Below are 24249 nucleotides of genomic sequence, written 5' to 3'. Positions count from 1 at the left end.
ATTTCAGAGTTCAGTGCATGCCTGTCACCAAGTGGCATCTGTAGTTTCCCAATAATCTTACTGGCTATCAATAAAAGATTTTGAATATTTAAAACAAATAACTTTTTCCTCAGGTTGTCCCATGATTATTAGAGGTTGGAACGAGTCAAGAATACCATGTTACCAGGAAAATAAGTTAAGTAATAAAGACTGAGACTGTTTGTAAATCTGGTTCATGAATAACCCACTGCGCTGTGAATCCTCTTTGGACAGACTTTGAACCAGTCAAACGGCATTACACTCCTTCAATGTCACAATGAATTGTAAACAACAACAACAACAACAACAACAACAACAATAATAATAATAATAATAATAATAATAATAATACATTTTATTTTGAGGCGCCTTTCAAGTCACCAAAGGTCACCTTACAGAGAACAAAATCAGTCATCATTAAAACAAAATTAAAACAGAAGGTCAGCATAAGAAATCTTCACTGTTATTGTATTTTCAATCTAAGTCAAGTGACAAAAATGTATTTGTTTTGTGATTGGGAAGCAAGCCGGTAAAATAATCAACAATGGCTTGCACAGTTGGTGTGACAGTTGGGTAAAAACATGCACTGATGGTGATGGGCAGAGGGACAGATTACAGACCAAAAAACATTAAAAACTATTACCTGACTGTGACAGTAATCTCATCAATATATGTCAACGCAAGGTCCTCTAAATGATATAAAGAAATGACATGAAACCTAACAGAAGTGAAAGTGAAAATTTGAAGTGAGTCCCCACGAAGGAGACGTGATCAGGCATGCTTCAAGCAGCTAACAGTTTAACATGACTGTGTTTGTTCAAGGAGCAACTGAGAGTTCCTGAAAATGATATCAACATCATCCATCAATGTCACTCCGTCAACAGGACAGCCCAGCTTCATTTACACTCACTGCAGTCATGTAGATCCACATAAGCACTTTGCAGGAAATCAGATCCAAACAAACTGATGCAGCTAAACACCTGATGAAATGTGGAGTCCTGTGTAAATATATACAGGGGAGGTACATTACACTTAATGCAAAAAGTATGGACTGTGCATTGCAATGACGGGAAGGTATTTGTGAAATTTGCCTTAAAAGGCTACTTAAAAGCCAAAGTGTGCAACTGCAAACAGCCCTGTATTTTAATTGAGTCTGGTATTGATGATATGATGTTGCCTAAAAATTGTACTTGTGGCCTGCTATTAAATCAACCTCCTTTTTTGGTTTTGATAGTACAAGCAGGCTGAAGACCTGTAAGCATTTGTTTTCCCGCCAATTTTTTTTTGACTTACTAATCCTAATTTATGTGGATCAATATGCAACACTTACATTTGAGTTCAATCTCACTGCAGATGACTGGTAGGAATGATGGAAAATGGGACGTGGATCATTTAAGGAAAAAAGTCAGGGGAAAATGTGTGTAAACAGGAAATGAAAGAAAAATAAAAATCAATACATGCAAAGTGAGAGCATGGGGAAGAACTGGCGCTGCAAAGCCCGATTATTTTGTCCCTGCTTTTGAGTCCGTTTGGTGGCCTGATTTGCGGCGAGAGATGAGGAGGAGGAGGTGGAGAGGGGTAGTGGATTTGATGATGTCGTGTTGCGGGCCCTCACCTTCAAAGGGCGGCCCCTGAAAGGCCCTACTAATCACAACATGTGATGAGACCGGTAGAACAAAGACAGCCGTGCAGAAAATAACAGCGTGGGAACTCTGGGTGAACTTGAAATACAACAAGAGAGGGCTCACCCCCCTCCTCCTCATCCTCCCCCTCCTTCTCCCCCAACCCCTACCCCTCCCACTCCCCCCAGTTACACACAAATGCACACACACACACATTAGGTACACAGGGAGTACCTAATGTGGATGCACACCTGTGTTTATTGTGATAGAGGCTTCAGGTTGCATGTATCTTAACATATGTGAACACAAATCCCACAAACACTCCCCATAACACACACACACACACCCACCCACCCACACACACACACACACACACACTGAGCTCACTAATAATCGGTTCAATGAATATAGGAGTCATCTGTGTCTGTCTTGCTATAAGCGTAGCCTTGTAAAACAACAATAAGATGAAAACAGCCCTAAGTGCTTCCTTTCATTCATAAGTTCCAAACAAGGCAGCCTCCTCTCTCTGTGATGACTATTACGCCTTTGGATGCTTCCCACTGATAAGATCACCCTGTTGCTGCTTGTGTGTGTGTGTGTGTGTGTGTGTGTGTGTGTGTGTGGGTGGGTGTGTGCGTGTGTGTATGCGTGTGTGTGTGTGTGTGTGTGTGTGTATGCGTGTGTGCGCATGTGTGTGTGTGTGTGTGTGTGTGTGTGTGTGTGTGCATGTGTGTGTGTGTGTGTGTAAGCTAGCAAAGGCCGCTGTTTTTGATCTTTATTGATACAATAAATCTAAAACCTTTCGTTCTCTCAGAGAATAAATGATGCTGTGTTTAACTCACAACACAATATTCTTTGAATGTTCAGTGAATAGAGTTTTATGTTTCCTCGAGATGATTTTATTAGTGCCTCATTAGTTCTGTTTCCCTTTTTTTAATAAATGATCTTAACTTGTATTTCAAAACCTAATTCTACTTTTCATATGCTCAGGCACATTGGAGGGAATATCAGTGTGCTACCAGGAAATGCATATTAGGATTGCAAATTATGTAAGCCTTTAAATGTTTTTGAAACTAAATGTTTTATTGTTCATGTCTTGACTTTTGATTAATGACAATTAAATTGCTCCTTACATCAAGAAATATCTGATCATTGTTACAAACTGATCTTATGGAATTAATAGTGTTTCTTATTAAAAATTGCAGGTCTGAATAGCGTCATTAAACGGATATCTGCATTCAAAATCTGCATAAACCTTTCATCAAACTGCATTTATTTTTATGAATGGTTAATTTTTTTTGTTTGAAGGCTTTCTTGTGTAATGTGAGATGAGATGATTGATAACACTCAGTTGTAAAGTAAAGAATGAAGCATAGCCAGAAGGTGGTCAGTTTAGCTACGCATTATGACAAGAAAAAAGTGGAAAAAGCTGGCATGGCTGCTTCGCATTAAAGGTAAGAAAAAAATCTACCAACACCTGTCCATCTCATAACCAGACTATTGACTAACTTTCTTGAGTCTGCTCTTGATAGCCACCCTAACCCAAGAAATAACCAAGCAAAAAAATCTCCCCAAGTGAATTAATTATTTTTTACTCTTTAATTTCTTGCAACTTTGACTTGCATGTAACATGTTGTAAAATAAAATTGGTAGGACTAATTTTATTTCAGTTGACAAACATGAGGCTTTCTATTTCTCACTCTTTCCAGACTGTATGCTATAGCTTGTAGCCACCTTCATTAGCTTGATAGCAAATTGAGTTGAAGAGTTGAAGGAGTCTTCTAACTTTCTGCATTGAAGTAAAAAAGTGCTCCCAAAATATCAGTGTATTCTTTAAAAATTCTGACAATTTACTTTGTTCAATTTCAAGCAAAGCTAACTGTTGCTGTTGTTTGTTTTTCTCTAAATTAGATAATATGGTAATCTTATTACAACAGTCAAACAACTACAAAATAATGTAAATATTGAAATGATTAGTGTAACCCCTTAACTGTTCTAATATCCTCTTAAATAGGCTACCTATGCAGTGGCATGTCCAGAGGGGTCACCCCAAAATCCTAAACTATGATTGGCTGTTTGCCTTGTCAGAGGTGGGGTTTCTATTAAAATCTATAATTTGGGATGAGTTAAAAGGCTGACAGTAGATTTCTTTATTAGTGCCCTCAAATGTGACTTTGAAAAAACATAGTTTGTAAGTCCTTAAAGAATTAAGCTTAGAAGATGTATGCCATTTTGTGATGTTGTGAAGTCAAAAGGAATATAACAACTGTGTAAAATTTTAATGAAAGTAGGTTATGAAGACAGAAAGGGTAAATGTTATTTATTTGTAAATGCACTGGCCACCCCGGTCAAAAAATGTCTGGACACGCCCCTGACTATATGCCCACAGTGTGATACTTTATGATATACAGTTCAGGCCCTGCAGGAGACTCTCCACTGAAGGGCTCGAGCTCCACATGAAGAAACACGAGCCCTCCATGTATACAAACACACACCACCAGCACTGTCAAATTATTTGGGGAGTGTGTGTGACCACTATAGGAGCCACCAGTCTTGTGGTGGTGATGATGTGGAAACTCCACGGGGAAAAGAGGAGGACGGCTTTGATTGCATTCTGCTCTTTTGTTTGGTACTTTCAGACAGACCTTGAAGTCCCCACAGCGTCTTTACCGTGCACGAGGTCTCTCTGTGGGGTAAGATTAGACTTGGTGGCTTCCTCTGGTTGCGGCGGTGCTCCCTGTCTCTCCTCCCGGGCTGAGTTAGTATTGGATTACAGGTTCACACGCTCGCTCGCAGACCGCCCGTCGCCCCGACCAATTGCTCCATTCATTCCAGCGCCGGAGACGGCCGCCGGCCTCTGATTGGTTATCAGCGCCGGTTAGGGAACTTTCCCACGGCCAGCGCGTGCTGACAGCCGGCCAGCCACTCCTCATCACCACGGGGACACACACGGGGAAGGAGGGAGGGGAAAGGGGGGCAAGTCACGGACCGAAAGTCCATTGGACCGCTGTCAAAGTTTCTCCAAAGATTCTCTATTTTTGGTAAGATGTATCGCTCCACAGTTAGCGGTGCAAAAAACAACAACCCAAAAAAAACACGAGCTTGACTTCTCTGAAAAAGGTCTGACAAACACATGGGAGGGAGGATTCGACTTTTAAATGGCAATAAATAACAACAAATGATAACTTGATTATGTTTAAGAGCCAGGGTTCAAGATCAATAGGCCTACTTGTTGATGTTGTATGTTTTGTACCGATTGTTTTGGGCAAAGTTGTTGTGAGAGTCAAAGTCAAAGTCTAAGTTTTCTTTATTGTCAAAAACAGCAGTATGCACCAGACATACAGAGGATTTGATATTATGTTTCTCTCTCAGACCCTAGCAACGACAACAACATAAACATAGGAAATACACACAAGACGAAGAGAATGGATTAGACCTAGCAAGAAAAAAGGTAAAAAGAAGTAAGCTGATAAAATAATAAAATCCAATTTAAAACAGTGCAAAAATTGTGCTATAGTGCAATTTAAAATAAAAGTGAGTGTGTTCAGTCCTGAGGATGACAGACCTCAGCGTTGAGTTGAGGGGGGGGGGGGGGGGGCAGTGACCGGGTTTAGTCTGTGAAGGGGGCACTATGGGAAGAGGGGGCAAAACAGGGAGAGAGTTCAGCATCCTGACTGCCTGGTGGATAAAACTGTCCCTCAGTCTGCTGGTTCTGGCCCGGAGACTGCGTAATCTCCTTCCTGATGGCAGCTAGCTTCATGGTATTCACAACTTGGGGTGAGGAACTAAAGAAAAAGTATTCCACTATAAAAGAAACATTCAGAAGACTGTAAAAATGGTTTGCCTGAAAAACTTCTGCACCACACTCCACTTTTAAAGGCCACTTTTGATAGGGAGAGAGTTAATCTCAAATATGAACCATGCCCACATCTTTACTGCAGGTTGTATAAGAATCACAAAGTACTTATATATGTTTAGTGTCTTTTAATATTTTCACTCTTTGGATGTTATATTTAAAGCATCATCTGGAAAGTCCTATTCATCATAAGCCCCACTCAAAAACATATTCTAAGGTCTTTAAACATATGAAACAACTGCTATTTGAAAGGTAAAAAAAAAACAGAGTACAAGTCAAAATTTAAAACCAACATGGATGATGTGCTAGATAGTAATGTGCAAAAAAAATAAGAATTGACAAGCAGAGAGCAGCACTGACTGTTTAAAAGGGTCACTGTGTCATATGACAGGGAGATGGGATACGTCTGGGAGATGTACCAAGTTGACCATGATACAAGACTGTTATTGTTACCATCAAAAAAGTATGCTACTTTTGTAAAATAATCCTGAAATTCAGGATAAATTGAGAATGGACCAAATTCTCTGGGTTTTAAAGGATCTACTGAAAAGAACTGTAAGGTATTCAAAACATTTAGGCCAAAACCAACTGACACTTAGGCCCTGAACAGCTTCCAGTATCACCCACAGAGTGAGAGGTCGTTTCTATTTACCCCTCTTTTACTTAGTGAAAGCGCACTGATGTATGTTTGGGCCAACTGCACTGTCACTCAAAATTGCTGCCGCTTCGTGATAGGTTGCTTTACTTCGAGTCCCCGCCCCTGCTGGCCGGCTCCACAGTTGAAATGACACCGTGGGAAAGCTGGGTGCTTCAAACGGAGACGCTCCGTGCAAACCTGGGCAGACGCACGTCAGACGCAGACACAACACTCTCTCTTGAAGGACTATTGTGGATTCATCAAAATGAAACGGAATCACGACTTCAGCTCCTCGGACAGCGAGCTGGATGAGACCATTGAAGTGGAGAAAGAGAGCGCGGATGAGAATGGGTAAGTTTTTCAGATCTGAAGTGAATGTTTCACTTAGATCGTCGTAGATTTAATACTTAGGAAACCCCTGGAAAAGTACAACATAATTAAGTTTCACCGTTCATCTTCTTAAAGGAACCTTAGCTCTCCTCTGGGGTCCATGTCTCCAACTACATCCACTCAGGTGCAGGCGAGAAAAAGACGTCGAGGAGTAAGTACACTTGTATTTGCAGAGAAAAAAAAACTTGTTTCAGCATTTGCATTTTTTTTTTTTTTTTTTTTGCAAGTTTATCTTAAATAACCAAATAATGTGTTTTTCCTTAGATAATTGAGAAACGTCGTCGAGACAGAATTAACAACAGCCTCAGCGAGCTCCGCAGGCTGGTCCCCAGCGCCTTCGAGAAACAGGTGAGCAACAGGCATCTTCTTTATCACCTTTACGGGATCCTGTTCAAGTTCAGAAACTTATAACCACTTTCACAATATTTGTAATTTGCTTCTAATGTATTATCTCTGTCTCCCCTGAACACTGAAGGGCTCAGCAAAACTGGAGAAAGCAGAAATTTTGCAGATGACTGTTGACCATCTGAAGATGCTGCATGCTGCTGGAGGCAAAGGTATGTCTTGGATCTATTAAACCTTTTAAAGTTGACAAATCACGGGCTGTAGAAGGCAATAACTGGACACTAAATAACTTTTTGATCACTTGTTGCCCATTATATAAAAACGGATAAATGTACATTCATGAAAATGAAAGAAAGGTCATTTTAAACCTTAAGTTTAGGAGGTTTTGTCATTTAATTTGTGTTGTGTTTTTTTTCTTCATAGCAAGCGCTTCAGAGGATTTCTAAACTAATCTTCTGTCTTCTTGTCCTCCCTTCAGGCTATTTTGACGCCCATGCTCTGGCGATGGACTATCGTGGTCTGGGTTTCAGGGAATGTCTGGCTGAGACAGCCCGCTATCTGAGTATCATCGAAGGCCTGGACAGCACGGACCCACTGCGTCTCCGTCTGGTCTCCCACCTCAACAACTACGCCAGCCAGAGAGAGGCTCACTCCGGCCTGAGCCACCTAGCATGGGGGTCTGCATTTGGGTCCCCCCCTGCCCACCTCACCCACCCGCTTCTCCTGCAACACCAACAAGCGGCACCTTTGGCACCCTTACCCCGCAGCACCACCAGCAGCCCACAAACTCCTCTGTCAACCACATCCACTTCATCCACCTCTTCCTCTTCTTCTTCATCTTCGTCAGCTGCAGAGACTCACATCCCTGGCAGGCGCAGCGGCAGTGCCACCCCTCACTCAGATCAAGGCCCCATACGGGTTCCCCCCACCAGTGCCACATCTGTGTCCATCCCGCACCCTGCCCTGGTCGCCTCAGCCTCCAAACTCTCCCCTCCTCTTCTGTCCTCCCTCTCGGCGTTCCCCTTCCCCTTCAGTGCCTTCCCCCTCATTTCCCCTGCCTCCGCCATCAGCCCCTCAGCCCCGACATCCAGCGTGGGTAAACCCTACAGACCCTGGGGTATGGAAATAGGAGCGTTCTGACTAAAATAAAAACTTTTACTTAAAGACTCATTTTACTCCCCAGCTGAGCTGGACTTTCAAAGGACAATACTTTTTATTTTCCCAGCTAAGAAAGTACTATTTTTTCTATGATGTTGACATCCCAACTAGATATAGAATTTTTATTTTCTTGCTAATGTATTATATTTTGTACAGAAGATTAAAAAAAGTCAAGAGGGAGACCACGACTAAAAAGCAACAATGATTTATTGTGAGTGATCTGTCCCAGCCCACCCCTTTAGAAGTTTCACCCACTTTCTCAGCCTATCAGGAACAGCTTTTCCAGATGGTCAAGCAGTGCTAGCCTGTCAAGTTACTGGGCGAAATTCCCCCCTCCTTTTTTTTTTGTCTTCCTCGCTGATCTGAAACACCTCGTGTTTGTGCCCTGGTTACATACAGAGAGGGGGGAGTGAAAGGAGGCCTGAGGTGGTCGAGAGTCACCCCCTTTTTACAGCATTTTATGGGGTGGAATAACTGAAACCAGGTGTTTGTTGGACTAAATACTGGGAACAGAAGTTAGCTACCAGCTTGGTTGAAATAAACACAACCATGATTTACACACAGCCTCATATGGTGCATTGTGTTAAAGCTTGCTGCCTTAAGTTATGCTTCCTTTATACAGTTAATTATAACTCTTACAGTTGAGGCTTCACATATGTTTTTACCACTTTCTACCAGCCGTTCCACATTCCTCTTGTTTGCATGTTATAAATTAGATTGTCTGCAAGTTTTTCCCTCCACCAGGTTTAAAGTAGCAGTATCAGTAATTAAAAAAAGAAATGTTTTCTTTGTATGGGTCGCAGTAGTTAAAGAAAGCAGCAGAATTCATTCCCTTATTTAGAAAGACTAACTCATGTTTTCCACCTGAATCTTTGGTTTCTTCTGGTACTTCTCACTTTAAGTTTGTATAATTTACGCACATGCAAACTCTGAAAAATAAGAGCTTTTGAAAGTGTTGCTGGTGGTGATGACATCTTCCCTGTAATAAAAGAGTTCAGATAAATCACCTGTGGCTTTAACAGCGTCTTTTTATGCATGTGAATTTGCATGTTGTTTGTTCTAGTGTGATTGAGAGGGTGCATGTGGTTAAAAATGTGTTATTGTGCGCATGTTTACGACTATATTTATGTGTGTTTGTGTGTGTGGGTGTGTACTCGCAGTACGTGTCAATGCGTGGTATCAGATGAGGCTGCTTGTTTCTCTCAGCAGCCCTCTGTGTGTGCACAGGAAACCATTAACAAGGAGGGGATATCCTGGACAATAGCAGCCCGGCTGGCCCCATGCACTGCGTGGGAACTAGAGGAGGAGGAAAGAAGGAGGGAGGGATGGTTGGAAGAGGATGAAGAAGGAGAAGAAGAAGAAGGGATGGAGCATAGAGCAGAAAATAGAGGGAGAGAAGGGGGAAGAAAGGACGGGACAGGGGGATCAAAGGAGAGAGCAGGAGAGAGGGATGGGAAAACTGTGAGAAAGGAAGTGTGCACGGAACACTTTTGTCCCTTTGCCATCGTTTCAGCTCGCACCAGCTGCACCTTCTGTTCTGGGCTCCTGCACACTGTCCCCTCTTCTGCTGTTCCAAAAATTTCTCGCCAAAATATACCTCATTCTTTAATCTTTTTCTCAAAAAAGTACACGCCCTCCTTCTCTTTTGTTGTCTTTTGTCATTTACCTCAACCTTCCATTACTGAGGATGATGCTGGGCCAGGTTGGTGATGTAAGCTTCACTGCAGCCAAAACCACTAGGTCAAAGAGATTTTTAGCTGAGACAACTTGTCTTTTGTCTCCCCCCGCTGGTCATAAAAGGTACTTCATCAGCAGAGGCACAAAACAGGATGACTTGCAAAGGTTCAAGGCAGGAGGGTGGGAGGGGTGACACGCTACAGTTTAAAATAGCACAAATAACGCATTTCAACAGCCTTCCAGCAAATAAAATCCCTGAATTCAAACTATAAGAGATATTACAATTTAAAGTGTACTTAGAATTTACTTTTCAGCAGCCTATGGTTACATTTACAGCAGCTTGTGTTCAACAACACTGTAAACATTTGGAAACTGAGGAGATGTGAAATATTGTCCCACTTTAGCCTAACATTGAGTGTCAGTTACTCAGCTGTTCAAGGTCATATGATTTGTTTCATAATGCAGCAAATGTTTTCAATGACAAGTCAGGGCTGCAGGCAGACCACTTCACTCACACTCTTCTACTACAGAGTCATCCATTTTTAATACATGCAGAACGTGGTTTGGCAGTGTCTTGAAATATGCAAAGTCTTCCCTGATAAAGGCATTGTCTGGCTGACAGAATATGATGCTACAAAAGTTTTATACATTGTTCAGCACTAATGGTGCCTTCCCAGATGTGTAAGCTGCACATGCCATGAGTAGTTCTGCATATGCTGATAACAAGTTGGGTTATCAGGAGCCGTCTGGGCTCAGGCCTGAAGAAGTTGCTCGTGTTTCGGGATCGTATTTATATGATTTCTTCGGGCAAGGTTCGGTTTTCACCTATGTATTTTTTTGCAGGTGATTTTGAGCCCATGTAGTGATTTCCACTACAGGGTCATGTCTGTTTTTAATGCTGTACTGCCTAAGGGGCCTGAAGATCACAGCCATCCAGTATTGGTTTTTGGCCTTGTCCTTTTTGCACAAAGATTCCTCCAGATTCTTTTAATCTTTTATGAACAATTGATAATGAAATCCACAATGTTTTTCAATTTTGAGGAACATTATTCTGAAATTGTTGAACTATTCTGTTCGCGCAGTGTGAACCTCTTCCCAACTTTACTCCTGAGAGACCCTCCCTCTCTTGGAGGCCCATTTTATACCCATTCATGTTATTAACCTTGTGGGAGTTCTCTTAGCATGACATGTTTTGCAGTGTTTGTTGTCCCAATCCCATTGGTTTTTTTAAATGTGCTGCTGGAATCAAATATAAAATGAGCATGTTTTTTTCATAAAACAATCACATTTTTAAGTTTTATGATTTGACATGTTGTCTTTGCACTAATGTCATTTAAATGTGGGGTTGAAAGGATTTGTAAACCATCAAAATCTGTTTTTTTTGTCAACATTTTATACAGCATCCCAACTTTTGGGGAATTGGGGTTGTAATTGAAGAGTTCATTTGCAAAAACAGATAACTCCGTTTTAAAAATTTTCAAATAACATATTTCTTTTTGATATAGATTCCAAATAAAGTTACATTTTCAAGATACCTGTAAACAGTAAAGTCGAATTGTTCCTTTTTTCCCCCTTTTTTTAAACTATAAAAGTCCAAACAAATATATGACTATTTGGAGAGATAAACTTGAAAACAAGGAAAACACTCATCAGTTGAATCATTAGAGACCATCTAATGTAATGTTAAAGGCATATGAAATTAAGGAAATCAAGAAAGCATATGCTGCATTGAAAATATGCTTTAGTACCTGGAAGAAGTCACACTCAGAGCCAGTTTCATTCACTGAACCCCAAATCTTTATTAACCACTGCTTGCTCACAAAGATATATGTGGAGAGGGGGAAACACACAGATGGACAGAAGAGAGAGAGAGGCTTGTATGATAGTCACTGTCTTTGATGAACTTGTGACAGCTGTTACACACTGTAATGATTTACACTTCACCAAGTCAGTACAACATGGCACAAACATACCCTTTCTGAAATACAGACACACACACACATACTCACATACACCTATGGGCCTATACTGTGCATGTGTCTCACCAACAGGGTTCAACCTCAGACTTCATCATCCCTGGTCACAACCTATTCTGATACTTCAATACACCTTTACAGATGGCAATACTGTTTTCATTGATCATTGTTGCAGTGATACCTGTTATGGCTTCAATATCTTTCTTGTGCTGACCTTGCAGCTGCGTTTACAGTGGAGTGAAATGTTATGATTACAGTAGGCGCCGATGATGTTGAGCACTACTCTAGCCTCTTTGAAACAGAGCAAGATGGATTTATTTGTTGTCTCCCTAAAAGAATCACAGTAACAAGTCTGATTTGAGTGAAGTTTTTATGCATTCCAGCGTTCATAAATCCCAGTTGTGATTTTATTACAGTAATATGTGGTTTAATTGTGATCGGATGCTTGATTTGGAGTAATATGAGAGGCCCCACCATTGGTCAGAGATGTTCTGTGAGCTTTTTCCGGTGCCAGATGGACAGAATTTAGCATGCTCCAAACTGAGCTCTGTGCTATGATTGACTAAATGCCTGCCCATGTGGAGAGCGTGTGAGTGAGTGCTTGTACAGTTTGTATGTGGAGAGATGAAGAGGTTGCAGACAGAGGGAAGATGGAGGAAGAATGGGCTCATTAAATGCTATAGTGTTCTCCTCATCTACCTCAGAGGATTGGATGTGCAGCGATGTCCTGCAGTCCTCACAGGAAGCAAACTGTCCCCTTTCCTTCTGCCAATTTTCTTGCACAGGTCCCTGGCTAATTGGAACATTGGCAAAAAAGTGGATGGAAAATCACTCCAACCAAACACAGATTCAGTTTTGTTTCCAGATCTGGAGGGTCAAATGGCAGTGCCCACTTGAAGGGATTTTAGGGAACGGAGCCAGGATGCAGGCCTTGTGAGGGCCCAGCCAATCACAGCAAACATCAGCTAGCTGGCAAACTCACAATAAACACCTACGCCTGAAATGATCGTCAGGCTGAAATGAACAAAACAATAAAAAACATGAAAATGAACAAATCATTACATCCATATATATGCAAGGAGAGGAAACTCATATAGAAAAAATGGCACACTGCAATCAATACTTTTGCTGCTTGTATCGTACTGTATATAACAAAAAAAGAAGTATTTACAGAAACCAATACCCACAGTCGCTTGTCAATTTGATTTCTTTTTTTCTTGTCATTCGAAACTGAGCAAAACATTCTTTTTGGAAGAGTGGGTGGGAGACATTAATTTTTCTTTTCTTTTTAAAATCATTTTTGCTTTTTTTTTCCACCCCCAACCCCATTTGAACCTCCCACTGTCTCAGGATGGCGTCTCAGGCGGTGGTGGTTTCATAGTAGTATGGGGGAGTATGGCAAAGGGGTGGAGAGGTGGGGATATGTTGGGGAGAGGGGTGTCCCTCAGGGTTGGGAAGTGGTGGTGGGTAGGTGGGCGGGGTTTGGAGGTGGGATGTGGGACCTGTTGGGGCTTCTCACGCTGTCACTTCTTCTCTCAACTCCTTGTTCCTGCGCACTTCCTGAGCGTGCCTCTCCTGAAGAAAAAACAAACACAGATTTTTGATGGAATGTATTTTTTACTGTGCTGCTAGCACTTTCCTGACATTTGTAACTTGCTGCCTTTAACATTTCGCTTATTTGACCTTTGCAGTGACAGCTTACTTAATTTTTCTTTACTGCCTCCAGCTCTCCTCGCTCCCACTCACATTGTTCTTTATCTCCCACCTTCCAAGCACAGGATTGTATCTCTGTCAACTTTCTCTACCCTTTCTTTTTACAGAGGTCCAGCAGGTGTACCAGCCATCGTCACTCTTCTCTAAACTATATTTCTTTTTTCTTTCCTACATGTGCCTTACTATTCACTCCTAGCTGTCCCTGCTTTCTACAGTGAACCTGTCACAGTGGCAATGCTGTAGCTCAGATTTAGATTTGCCTAGCTTAAACGTGTTTAGTTGAGAGGGGTCCAGCTGCAGAACTCTACTCTCAGCCGGCTTCACGGCTCCTCCAACGTGAACCAGAAGCTCCCCTCCATCGTAGGACAAAAGTGACGTAAATCTAATCCTCTTTTGCGGTCTCAGCCGTCTGATAGCCACCTCTACCTCCAGCTCCTCCTCCTCTATAGTCAGATGGAAGTCAAATTACACATGATAAAATATGCCTGCCTAACGTAAAACAACGTCTTGAACGTTTAAATATTGTAACCAATTAGCTTTGGACTGTTGGAATCACTTTAATCACCATCATATAAAAAATAACTATAATTAAATAACCGTAAAATAGTTATCATGAAACTGACTTAAATGAACATATTTTACCTTCATGTGTTGCATATATAATGTTAAGTTTATCATATTGCTGTGAATATTTAAACCTTGAATTTATCCTACCTCTATCCCCTTTTTATGGTTAAAACAACAATGAATGTAAACACAGAGGTTGTGATAGGACTTTAGTGCAAATGAAACAATTGTGTCTCTCTCAAGGAAATGAAAACGGTCAAGATCATTACACCAAATGGAGGTGACCACCAAATTTATGTTGTGTTATTGATGATGTGCATTTTATACTTTGTTTTTTACAATGTAACACTATTGAGGAATCAGGTTAACTGAGGTAATCAAAATGCAGAAAAACAGAGAGGGGTCCAGACGGCTTAATCCTGACGTCAATTCCTTTTGACGGTGGAGGGGATCTCAGAGTGGAGCCTGCAAGAGAGTCGGCTGAGAGTGGAGGTCTGCAGCTGGACTGTCTTGGTTTAGTTGGTAGAATTTACAGATTATTAACCAGATTATTGGTCTATGTTAGCTTGCTAGTTTCTCAATTTAAAGGAGTAGCTTGTTGCTTGGAAGGCTAAATTATCTGACCTGACATTACATAAATATGTGAACTGGAAGGATTTTAAATTACATTTCACAAGTTATTTTTAACACATCATTTTAAAAGCATTTAACTTTTGAAGATGAGCTAAATTGCAGCTTGTGATGCTGAAGGGACTTCCACATTAAATCATAAAGGCCAGAGACTGTAGAAAAGGAAAAGTGAAGCCAAACGTTTGGAGTACCCCTTGGTGACGGGGGATGTGACATCATGATTTACACTTCTGCTTAAAAATGAGTACATGCAGTACCTACTGTACTAACTGTACCAGATAAGTAGAGTAGAGGATGAATAGTGAGAGAAAGCATAACCAACACTAACACAAGAATCAGTGAACTTTCCAGAACTGTGTCTGCTTCAAATAAACATACAAGAATCTGCTCTGTGGGGGACTGTAATGACCTGTGGGATCTGGTTAGTTTTCTGGTTAGTAGAAGGAGCTATTTGGGGGAGAGGTGACTTAGATTTATAACTTGAATACTTCTAAATGCCTTGTTCCTTACCTTCTCCTGCAGGCGCTCCATCATGGCTGCCATGACAGCCAGCCGGTTCTCCTCATTTTGCTCCATCTTCAGCTGGAGCTTCTCCTCAGCCATGCGGCTGAAGTTGCTGTTCTCCTCCATGGCCCTCAGCAGCACATCGCGCTCATGCTCCCGCTTCTCAGCCAGGGCCCGAAGGACCTGCGCCTCCTGGGACTGCAGGAAGAAGAGGGGAGACCGGCAGCAGAGAGAATGAGTCAGGAAGCAAGGGTCGATAGAGAGACACGGATTTACGGAATACCAATCATTGATTTTTCTTTGAAATTAAGCATGAGTCAGAGTAGCTGCGATTAATAAGACTAGCACACTAATGATAAGCACAAAAATGTCAGGGGTTTAAAGAATTTCCCTCCTGCTCCCTTCATCCTATCCTTCCATGCTCTAAAATGTATACAATTCAACAGTTTTGGACATTTGGGGCGGGAAAAAAAATCAGTCAAGCCTAAACATTGATTTTGTGACTTATTGGTTGGTGTGCTGCTGGATTTGTCAGCTGTCTTATACTGACTTTACCGACACTCAAATCAATAAGATGCAGGAATTAGCCAGTGTCAGAGTAGATTTTTCTCTCCAATTTGGTGCCTGTAGTGATGCACAATTGACTAAACAACCAGCAATCAAATAACAGGGATGCCAAGGGAAGAAGTTATCCCAGCATATCAGTGATTTCTTTGCTTTTTCATCATTGTTCAGAATACGTCAAGCTGTTATTGATTCTTGCCTTTAATATAAGTAAAGTGAAATATGGCAGCTGGGTACAATGACATTGATTGGAAGCATCCTTACTCTCCTTCGGTCTTCTGCTGCCTCCAGTTTCTTCTGGATGTCCTCCAGGGAAAGGTCCCTCTTCGGGGGATTGGTGATGCAGTATGCAGCATCGGTCACAGGCGAAGTCGGCTTCAGGATCACCTCAAAGGCCTGGCCTGAGGCTCGCTTGTTAATGGGTTTGATGTCCAGGTCTGCAGGTGCGCACATACAGAAAAAGTAAAGACAAACAGAGCAGCTCTTTGATGTTTCTGCGTGACTATTAAATTAAGCATGTCTGATAAAGTAGAAAATAAATGAACATGTGGTTACCTTCAAAGTCGCCCATGAGGTTCTTACGGGTCTCAGGGTACAGACAAGAGCAGATGAGTGAGAGAACTGAAATCTCCTTCATCTTCTCTTTGTAAGCTGTGAAGACAAAAAAAAAAACAGTTTGTCACACTCACAGCTTTATAAACTCAGCACACTGCTGAACCATGAGTGCACACAGACAACATATTATTAACCTACTAACACACAAAAAGATAAAACATCTTTAACCTACTTCTACTTCCACAGGAGGCCCTAGATGTAAATATACTGATTTTTTGGCAAATAATTATTAATCAGATCCCCAAAACGAACTCATCAAAGGAAGTGTTGTTCTCTGGGTTTCTGAAGCATTTTGCTGCCTTTGTTTTTGCAGAGATGGATGTGTCCTTGCTTGGCCTAATTTCCCCAACAGCCAAGATGTTGCCGTCCCTGCAGGATTCTCCACACATCATTAGCTATGCATTTCATTTTGGTCTATTATTTATTAACGTCGCCAGACCAACGCCCTGCTGCTGCCTCTCAGCAGCTCTCTGGCTAACACCAAAAAGCAGCACCGATTTGTTTTGCAAAGAAGTCAGGATTCATAATAGATTTTTGGATAATCTTTGAGCTCTTTCTTATCTTTGATGTTTCTGGCTTCTAGGAAGAAGCTAGTACCCAAGGTTTAGCTTATCAGCATAACACAGTAATATTACCATATATCCCCTGGTGCAATACGGTCCAAAAAGTTAATAACATTGACTCAAAGCCAGTTGTAAATCATACTTGCTGTATTTGGCAACCAGCATTACACCCAAAATAGAGGGACAAAGTGCTCCAAAGGGCAGACGTTGAAAAAAAAAAACAGCAAAGAAAAAGAACAACCAACCTTGTCTAACCTTTTTTTATATATTCTTGTGTTTTTTTGGCACCTGCTACTTTGTAATACAAGCCCAGAGTGCAGCAGCAGTCCCTGCAGGGAGAACGGCAAAAATATCTGCAACTCACTGCAGGTAGTGAAATATTCTGCTTATGCACTGAGTGCTCTGTTCTGGAAAGGTGTGCTGCCTCAGAGTGAAGATTTGCATGGTGGCTGTCATATTACGGCACAATCCATCACCCAGATCACATGCCTGTGGGGCTGAAATGTGCCATGTTGATTCATGATTTGAAGCAGGCAACAGTAGCAAAGCCAGAAATGAGATTTAGTGTGGAAGAGCTTCTTCATGGTGGGGTTCAGAGTACAGTATGATTAATCCAAATCCTCCCCCGTACTCATTTTCCCTTCACTCGCCTTTTCTCTCTCTGTGTCTCGCTTTCTGCCCTGCAGACTGGCAGACGCCATGGTAATGTGATCAACCCTCAGATGAAGCTCTCACTACTCTCTGACGGCCTTGTTAACCCCTTCCCTGAGGAGGAAGTGGGAGAGGGTGTGAAGTGAGTGAAGAAAACTCAAAGAAAAGAGAGGGGTTGAATAGAGATTAAGATAGAGTTTGGTAGAAGAGCAGAAAATGGTGAGTTCTCTCTCAGATGAAAGGGGAAGTGCAGATGGAGAAAAAGATGGTGGCACCTTTCTGTTACTCAGGAAGAAAGGATTAAAAACCAGCTAAAGGGGGCAGCTCCCAGTGGGACACACAGCCACCATAAACTGCCCCCAGGAACCGCCTAATGGAAGCGACCGCCCCAGGTGGATGCTGCTTTAATTTGTAATTAGCGGACCGCACCATTTCCCCGGTTGAGTGTGTGTGTGTGTGTGTGTGTGTGTGTGTGTGTGTGTGTGTGTGGGGGTTGTCACAGCCTCATTAAGCGCTGTGTACATGTCAAGACCACAGCAGCCATTTTCTCCCACTCAGCCCCACTTGACAGTTGAAGACCTGAACGGTTAACGATCCGGTGGAGCAGCTAATTTGGTTTGAGCAGAGAAGTGTGTTCAGTGGCTGCCGGGTTCTGATTTTGGCCTTTTCCTGTGTTCGGTAGTGGTTTCAAACTAAACATTTAGATATTGATTTGAAGTTCAGGCTGTAATTAATGATCATTGTCTTATTGAAAATGTAGAAATGTAGAATAATTCTCATTTTCTTGTTGCCTTTTTGATATTTTTTAAATCATTGGTAAATTGGGTTTGATAGAACTTTGAAAAACTGTCCATAATCCCCACAAATTCAACAGAAATAACTAAAATAGGGAATCCTTAATAATAACAACGAAGGTCTTGATTATCTACATGAAATCAATAAATTGACATGTTTTCCCGGTTTTTTTCTTCTCTGTTTAGTCACATTTGGAAGATTACGCTTGGTTTTTCCTATATCTTCTTAACTGAAGTAAATTCTTCACTATCTTGGAAGATAAGCAGCTCTTGTAAATTGAAACCGCTCTCTAACTCCAAGCCATGGTGATTTTCTTTTATATCCCTAATCAAAAATATATGAGATTCTCTACCGTGCAAAAATATGAAATTGCAGCTGTATTTCTCCTGAGAGGACAAATCCTCTTCTTCTCTAACCGCTGTGGTAATAAGCTCATTCCCAGCGGATCAGCTGCATAAAAAAGACAAATGGTTCTGATTGAATTTCCACAGCAGGAAGTATCTCAACAGCAGCATCAGTTCGACGACTCGGGCTGAGGTTCAGGTGCTGCTATCAAACCTGAGACAAGACAAAATAATCAGACAGAGATGACACCACTTTAACGCTTCCTCTCTATTACACTCCTGCAGGCTGGTTTCAGCCAGTCAGCTCTGACCACAGACACAGGGCCAGCAAACTGCACTTCCTTCCTCCTTCAATCTATCAACCAGAAAGCACAGATCATCAATAACTACTGTACCTCCTCCTCCTCCCTTCCATCCCCCGTAGGCGTCCCTCGCCTCCTGCTCCTAGTGCATCCACGAGCCTACGTCTCATCTGTCGCCTGTGCTTTCTACTCTCTCAAACCCATTTCCCTTTCCTGCTCTTTTTCTCCCTTTTTCTCCCACTCTCTCTGCATCTCCAGGGATTTTAAATCCTGCGTCAGTACACACCACCACATCTCTGTTTCATCCCTCCTTCATTTCCTCTCCTCCCTTTCTTCTTCTCTTGAAGGCCCACACTTTGCTGCAAGAATTTAAACTGAGAACTGGGACAATGTAACATATGAGAGATACTGTTTACAAGGCTATGAGCAAGCTGCCCAGTGTATCACAGTGTTTCATGCCCCTCTGGGTGCCATAGCAGAGAAGCAGTATTGGCTTGGCATCTGTGTTAGGCGCATACTGGCACTTTACAGCACGCCCACCCGGCAACAGCAGAATTGGCTAATAAAGGAAACATTATGACACCCAGATGATCGGTGGCCGGCCCAGTCATTTAATGTAGGAGAGATGAGACCCTGGACCGCACCCTGTGTCTGTCTGAGGAGATCCATGTCTAGGGCTGTAGCGCATACATCCATCAAAGTTTTCTAAATCTCAAGCTGTTGTCTGGTTTTTACAAGCCGATGTTTGAATAATGGTTTAAATCTAATGTAAAACCAATAAAAAGACCAAATCCTCACATTTCAGAGGCTGCAAAAAGACTTTTTTGTTGCATTTCTGGTAGAAAGAATGACTCACGTTACTGCCCTTTTGAATCAATAGCAATAATAAGATGCTATTTGAAGAAAAAAATGGAGTAATCCAAAAGTTTTAGCTTCGTGCGCAACAAAGTGTGGTGGGAGAAAATGGGTTTCTGCCAAAGTTTTAGGAGGAGGAGTGTGAAATATCTAGAATCTGCTGTTTGTAGCACCTGAGGAAGAAATCTGCCAAACGAAAAATGCTAAAACTGCCTGAGCTGTCATTACTTTTCAAAAGTGATGAACAAATCACAAGCAGATGGTGCAGCATCACCGTCGGATTGATGTCACCTCTTCCTTTAAGAGCAGCGGTCATTTAAACCAGGAATGGGAGTGTTCCACATAGATCGATGGGACTGGGTGATAAATCAGGATGAATAATGAGGCCAGGAGAGCTGTGATCTTTGTGCACATGATGCAGAGTGTCGTTGAAGTAGTGATGCATATGATAAGTTGAGAAATATGGATTCATTTATCATCCCTGCAGCTTGTTGTATGATAATTTCCTGCAAAGCTTCTGTTTCTGTACACAAAGGAATTGATTTTAGGGAACGAGCTGAGTGACCACACCTTGTTGGATGTGACACTGATGATAAGGATCAGGAGGTGGGCTTAAAGGGCCCTGCACACACAAGAGGGCTCCAAGTGAATATATGCACGAGTTATTACACCAACATACAGCAGTAAATATTTATGATCCATAAAACTTAAGAATGAAATTCCACGTGTGACTCTAAGATATTAAGAGCCGACATGAACTCAGTGAACCTGCAGCATGTTGACTGACTGCTCTCTCCTGAGTGTCTGCTCCCTGCCCGTCCCATTCTGTCTGTCCACAGCTCACATCAAGGAGGAGAGGAGGAGGAGGGGAGGAATAAATATAACAGTCAGGGTTTACTAGCAGTGTGTCCCTCAGTGCAGACACCAGGCACCTTACTGCTGTCTGTCTGCATGGCCCTCCATCCATCAAGTGTGCAGTCAAGCTGAAAACAAACACTATCTCCTAGACTGGACACACGCACATTAGACTTATCGGCATGTGTGCACACACCTCAAAGCCTACACCTTTTTCTTGATGTTAGATGGTTAGGGGCTACATATTGATTAAGTCTGCAGGTCAAATAGGCCCAGAAAGGGCTCGGCTCAGCTCTGATAGTAATTAATCCAAATCATCAAATCCACTTAAATACAGGATATCAAGCACTGATAGTTGACACATACAAGGCCTGCAACCTGCCATAATATGTCCTTCTCCTCATTTCTCATATTTTGCTGTTTTGGAATCACATTAATACAATTAGAGAATTTAATGACCTGCATGTTCAACCCCTCTAATAGGATTGGAGTCTGATATTTCATTTTCAAGTCTTAAATTCTTCCCTCGACTGCAAAGCATTTTTCTGAAAATGATGCATTTTCTTTTCCTCTCTCTCTCTTTCTCTCCCTCTCCTCCATTCATGTCTTTAGCGGTCACCCCACAAAATTTGGTTGAGCAGGCTTTACACCACAGCAACACACAGGATGGCCCAGTTTTCGTAAGGAGATTTGTCATGGTGAAATGTTTCACACCCTACAGAGAGGGAGAGAAAGATAGATAGAAGAAGAGAGAGAGAGTGAGAGAGAGAGAGAAAGAGAGAGAGAGAGGGAGAGCGGCTGGCTCGCTTTGAAGGGACCGGAGATGTTGGGTGGGGTCGCTGGCGCTGCATTATGCTGCACGGCTCTGAGTCAGGCAATAAGGGGGCAGGTGCGGCATGCAGACATCGACAACAAGCTGCTGTGTTTAGGCAAAGGATGTCAAATTCTACGCAACCACATGGATTATTATTCTGCTTTAAAATTTAAAAAAATGTGCGTCACTGATTTGGCAAACTGAATGCCAAACTGACTCATTTTTATGGGTACCAATTCGAATCAAAGATCAGTCAAATTACAAAATGGCTCGTATAACCCGAAATATAGATTTAAAAATAACCTGGAAATGTTGCTTTAAGTTACGCAACTTAATTTAAGAGAAGTGACTTGCAGAGGAGTTTGGCCGCTCCCTCTCACCACCTCTCAGCATCCTTTTGTGCCATGGGTGTCGCCACAGCCCCTCAGCATCCTCAAAAACCATCAAACCGCAGTTGAATTCCTGAAAAAAATCATATGAAGTGTAAAACTCACCGATAGCGGTCTTAGCCATGTCTGTACGGTGGTGCCGGGGCGAGTTGACCGGAGCAGAGTGCGTTGGTAGCTGGGTGCTGTATCTCGGGGTGAAGGGACTGCTGGTAAGGCACTGAGTCAGCAGAGACGGGAGCTGCCGGTGCGCCTGGTGGTCTGTTATGAGCAGCGTCGAGTCAGCGGCACTTAACTAGAGCGGTACCGGAAGTTTGCTAACAACCTTCAGAATAAAAGTCATAAACATATGCACATAACGAAGGAATTGAATTAACTACACAATCTATTGTTTATTCAACTATGAAAATATTAATCAACAACATGTTTAACGAGTGATTCATGTAATGTATATTATTCAAGAAGAAAAAATCAAATTGTGATGTGGTGGTATGTAGTAGGGGGCGGCGTATCGATTCCATGGTATTGATATATCAATTCTCACACACTACTCATTTGAGTATCAATTAGTCTTATAAATATAGATACTAATTAATAAATGCGAAATAAAAGCGCATGTGTCACTTCTGATTCTTTTAGGGTAACTTACTCCAAAGTTTTGCACAGAAGAGGCTGTTTTAAGCTTTCCACTCAGAGAATTTAAGTAAAGGGAGTTAATTATGTATGTGTTTTTCTAAATGTAATTCATTGTTATAAAAAGGCCACCAAAGGATTTGCATATTAAAGTTGTTAAATAAACAGTATTTGTCATGGGAGTTGTCTTTCAAGCGTTGCATTTTTTTTTTTTTTTAAATCACTGAAAGCATCGGCATCGGTATCGAATAAATTGCCAAAAAAGTGTTTGGTATCGTATCGAATCATAAAAGTGTGGTATCGCCCAGCACTGGTATGTATTGGCATGTGGTTGGCCAAGCTGAGAAGGTATGCCTTATATGAAATGATTCTGATGAGTACTATTCACAATTTTCTTCAAAGAGCATTAACTGAGAAAGTTAACTTCTTCTATTGATTGATGGTGAAAATAAATTAGTAGCCTTATCATGCTGCACAAGGATATAATTTACCAGATAAACTAACTTTAGATTTGAAGTTTATGTCACTATTTTTGTCCAGTGACAAAATTGAATATGAAAGGTTTTTGTTGCTGTTATTGTTTTTGTTGACTTTTGTGTTTTCAAGGTTTACTTTAAGGAAGGCTACCTATCTTGGTGTAATAGTGAACACTGACACAACTACAGTCTTTCTCCAAACTTATAATGCTGTGAATTTTTATTTTTTCAATTTTTAATTCCCAAAAAGTGCAAAATAGATCTATTTAGCTGTAGTACAGTCAATTCTGGTATCCATTTACTTCCAACCTTCAATCTCCTTGCAGAGTTTTTGCTGATATGAGAAAGCCATCCAATGAAATCCACCCCTGCTACACACCCACACATAGATTCTGATGCACCACAATTATTTTGAAATTGGAGACAAGAAGTCTCAGTATGCAATCTGTCTGACTTGACGCTAGGTCAGTATTGAGCGTTGATGTGCCTCCTTCAGCATATTGGCTACCTTACTCTCTTGACGCGCCTCTCAACCAAAGGCCTGACGAATCCAATGTCCCCTCATTGGGGAGAGTTCAGGCCCTCAGCAGTGTGGGTGTTTCCCTCTTTGTTTCTGTGCTGATTAGCACTCTCCCTCCCTCTATCCATGGTGCTGAAACATGGAGAATAACTCTGGAAATGATAAGATTTAAGAAATGGAAATGATAAGATTCAAGGCACTCTTTTTTTCTCGACATTGTAACAACAGTTAGGATTGAGGCACGTTCTAAAAGCTAAAGCTTGTCTGTTGATGCCATATTAGGGCAATCATGCCTAGCTTTAGAAGCAGATGCAAAAACTGCTTGTAGTCCTTTATCTTCTTTCAACCAAAGTATTAAGTATCATACATAATATATTATCAGTCAAAGTCAACTTCCAATATCATACTTAATACTGCATCTTTGTTGCTGCAAGAAATACTGATGGTCAAATCAAAGCCTTCAAAGTAGATGGAGTGAGTGAACCAACAGTAGGGGGCAGCAGATCTCAAGTTATAGCTACTGCATGCATGGACAGTGGAAACTATTTTACAACGTACCTTTTCAACAAATGATCAGTTAATTCTGTAACCTTAACCCACTTAAATGTTATGCAGACATGCAACCTGTCTTAACTATTTCATTGACCACTGAATTCATGTATTACTTCCAGCTCTCAACACAAACTAGGCTACTCCCATGGTTCAAACTAACACACCATGATGCTTATCACACATCATGTTTGTTGAGGCAAGATAAAGCAGAACTGTTGCTGCTGTTTATTT

At 41.6% G+C, this 24249-nt stretch overlaps 2 protein-coding genes across 3 annotated transcripts; one reads left to right on the top strand and one right to left on the bottom strand.

The window, feature by feature from the left end:
- The first annotated feature begins 4613 nt into the window (after positions 1-4613).
- hey1 (hes-related family bHLH transcription factor with YRPW motif 1) lies at positions 4614-9032 on the top strand. Of its 2 annotated transcripts, XM_034704206.1 has the most exons (6): positions 4614-4681; positions 6232-6484; positions 6599-6674; positions 6788-6871; positions 6999-7080; positions 7347-9032. In XM_034704206.1, the coding sequence occupies exons 2-6, from the start codon at positions 6399-6401 to the stop codon at positions 8006-8008; spliced, it is 990 nt and encodes a 329-aa protein (XP_034560097.1). In that variant the 5' UTR covers positions 4614-4681; positions 6232-6398; the 3' UTR covers positions 8009-9032. The 2 variants fall into 2 exon arrangements, with proteins under 2 accessions (XP_034560097.1, XP_034560098.1); XM_034704207.1 differs by lacking the exon at positions 4614-4681 and having other exon boundaries at positions 5801-6484.
- Positions 9033-11477: 2445 nt separating this feature from the next.
- Positions 11478-23597, bottom strand: stmn2b (stathmin 2b). The gene is made up of 6 exons (XM_034704379.1): positions 23460-23597; positions 21946-22162; positions 16213-16308; positions 15922-16094; positions 15100-15291; positions 11478-13254 (listed from the first exon to the last, which is right to left on the bottom strand). Exons 2-6 carry the CDS (start codon positions 21962-21964, stop codon positions 13195-13197), a joined length of 540 nt encoding a protein of 179 aa, XP_034560270.1. The 5' UTR covers positions 21965-22162; positions 23460-23597; the 3' UTR covers positions 11478-13194.
- Between the last annotated feature and the right edge of the window lie 652 nt (positions 23598-24249).

Source organism: Notolabrus celidotus, chromosome 16 (genome assembly GCF_009762535.1).
Source record: "Notolabrus celidotus isolate fNotCel1 chromosome 16, fNotCel1.pri, whole genome shotgun sequence".
Classification (NCBI taxonomy): domain Eukaryota; kingdom Metazoa; phylum Chordata; class Actinopteri; order Labriformes; family Labridae; genus Notolabrus; species Notolabrus celidotus.
Note: the sequence above shows the minus strand (reverse complement) of the source record. Positions and strands in the feature narration are given on the sequence as shown.

Bases quoted from the DNA above. Each gene is read 5' to 3' on its own strand.
- stmn2b (XM_034704379.1), bottom strand. The intron at 15,292-15,921 runs GTAAGGATGCTT...TTCTTCCTGCAG, and splicing joins CAGCAGAAGACCGAAGGAGA to TCCCAGGAGGCGCAGGTCCT. The intron at 13,255-15,099 runs GTAAGGAACAAG...TTTTTTCTTCAG, and splicing joins TGGAGCGCCTGCAGGAGAAG to GAGAGGCACGCTCAGGAAGT.
- hey1 (XM_034704206.1), top strand. From the start codon at position 6,399: ATGAAACGGAATCACGACTTCAGCTCCTCGGACAGCGAGCTGGATGAG. The intron at 6,872-6,998 runs GTGAGCAACAGG...TGAACACTGAAG, and splicing joins CCAGCGCCTTCGAGAAACAG to GGCTCAGCAAAACTGGAGAA. The intron at 7,081-7,346 runs GTATGTCTTGGA...TCCTCCCTTCAG, and splicing joins GCATGCTGCTGGAGGCAAAG to GCTATTTTGACGCCCATGCT.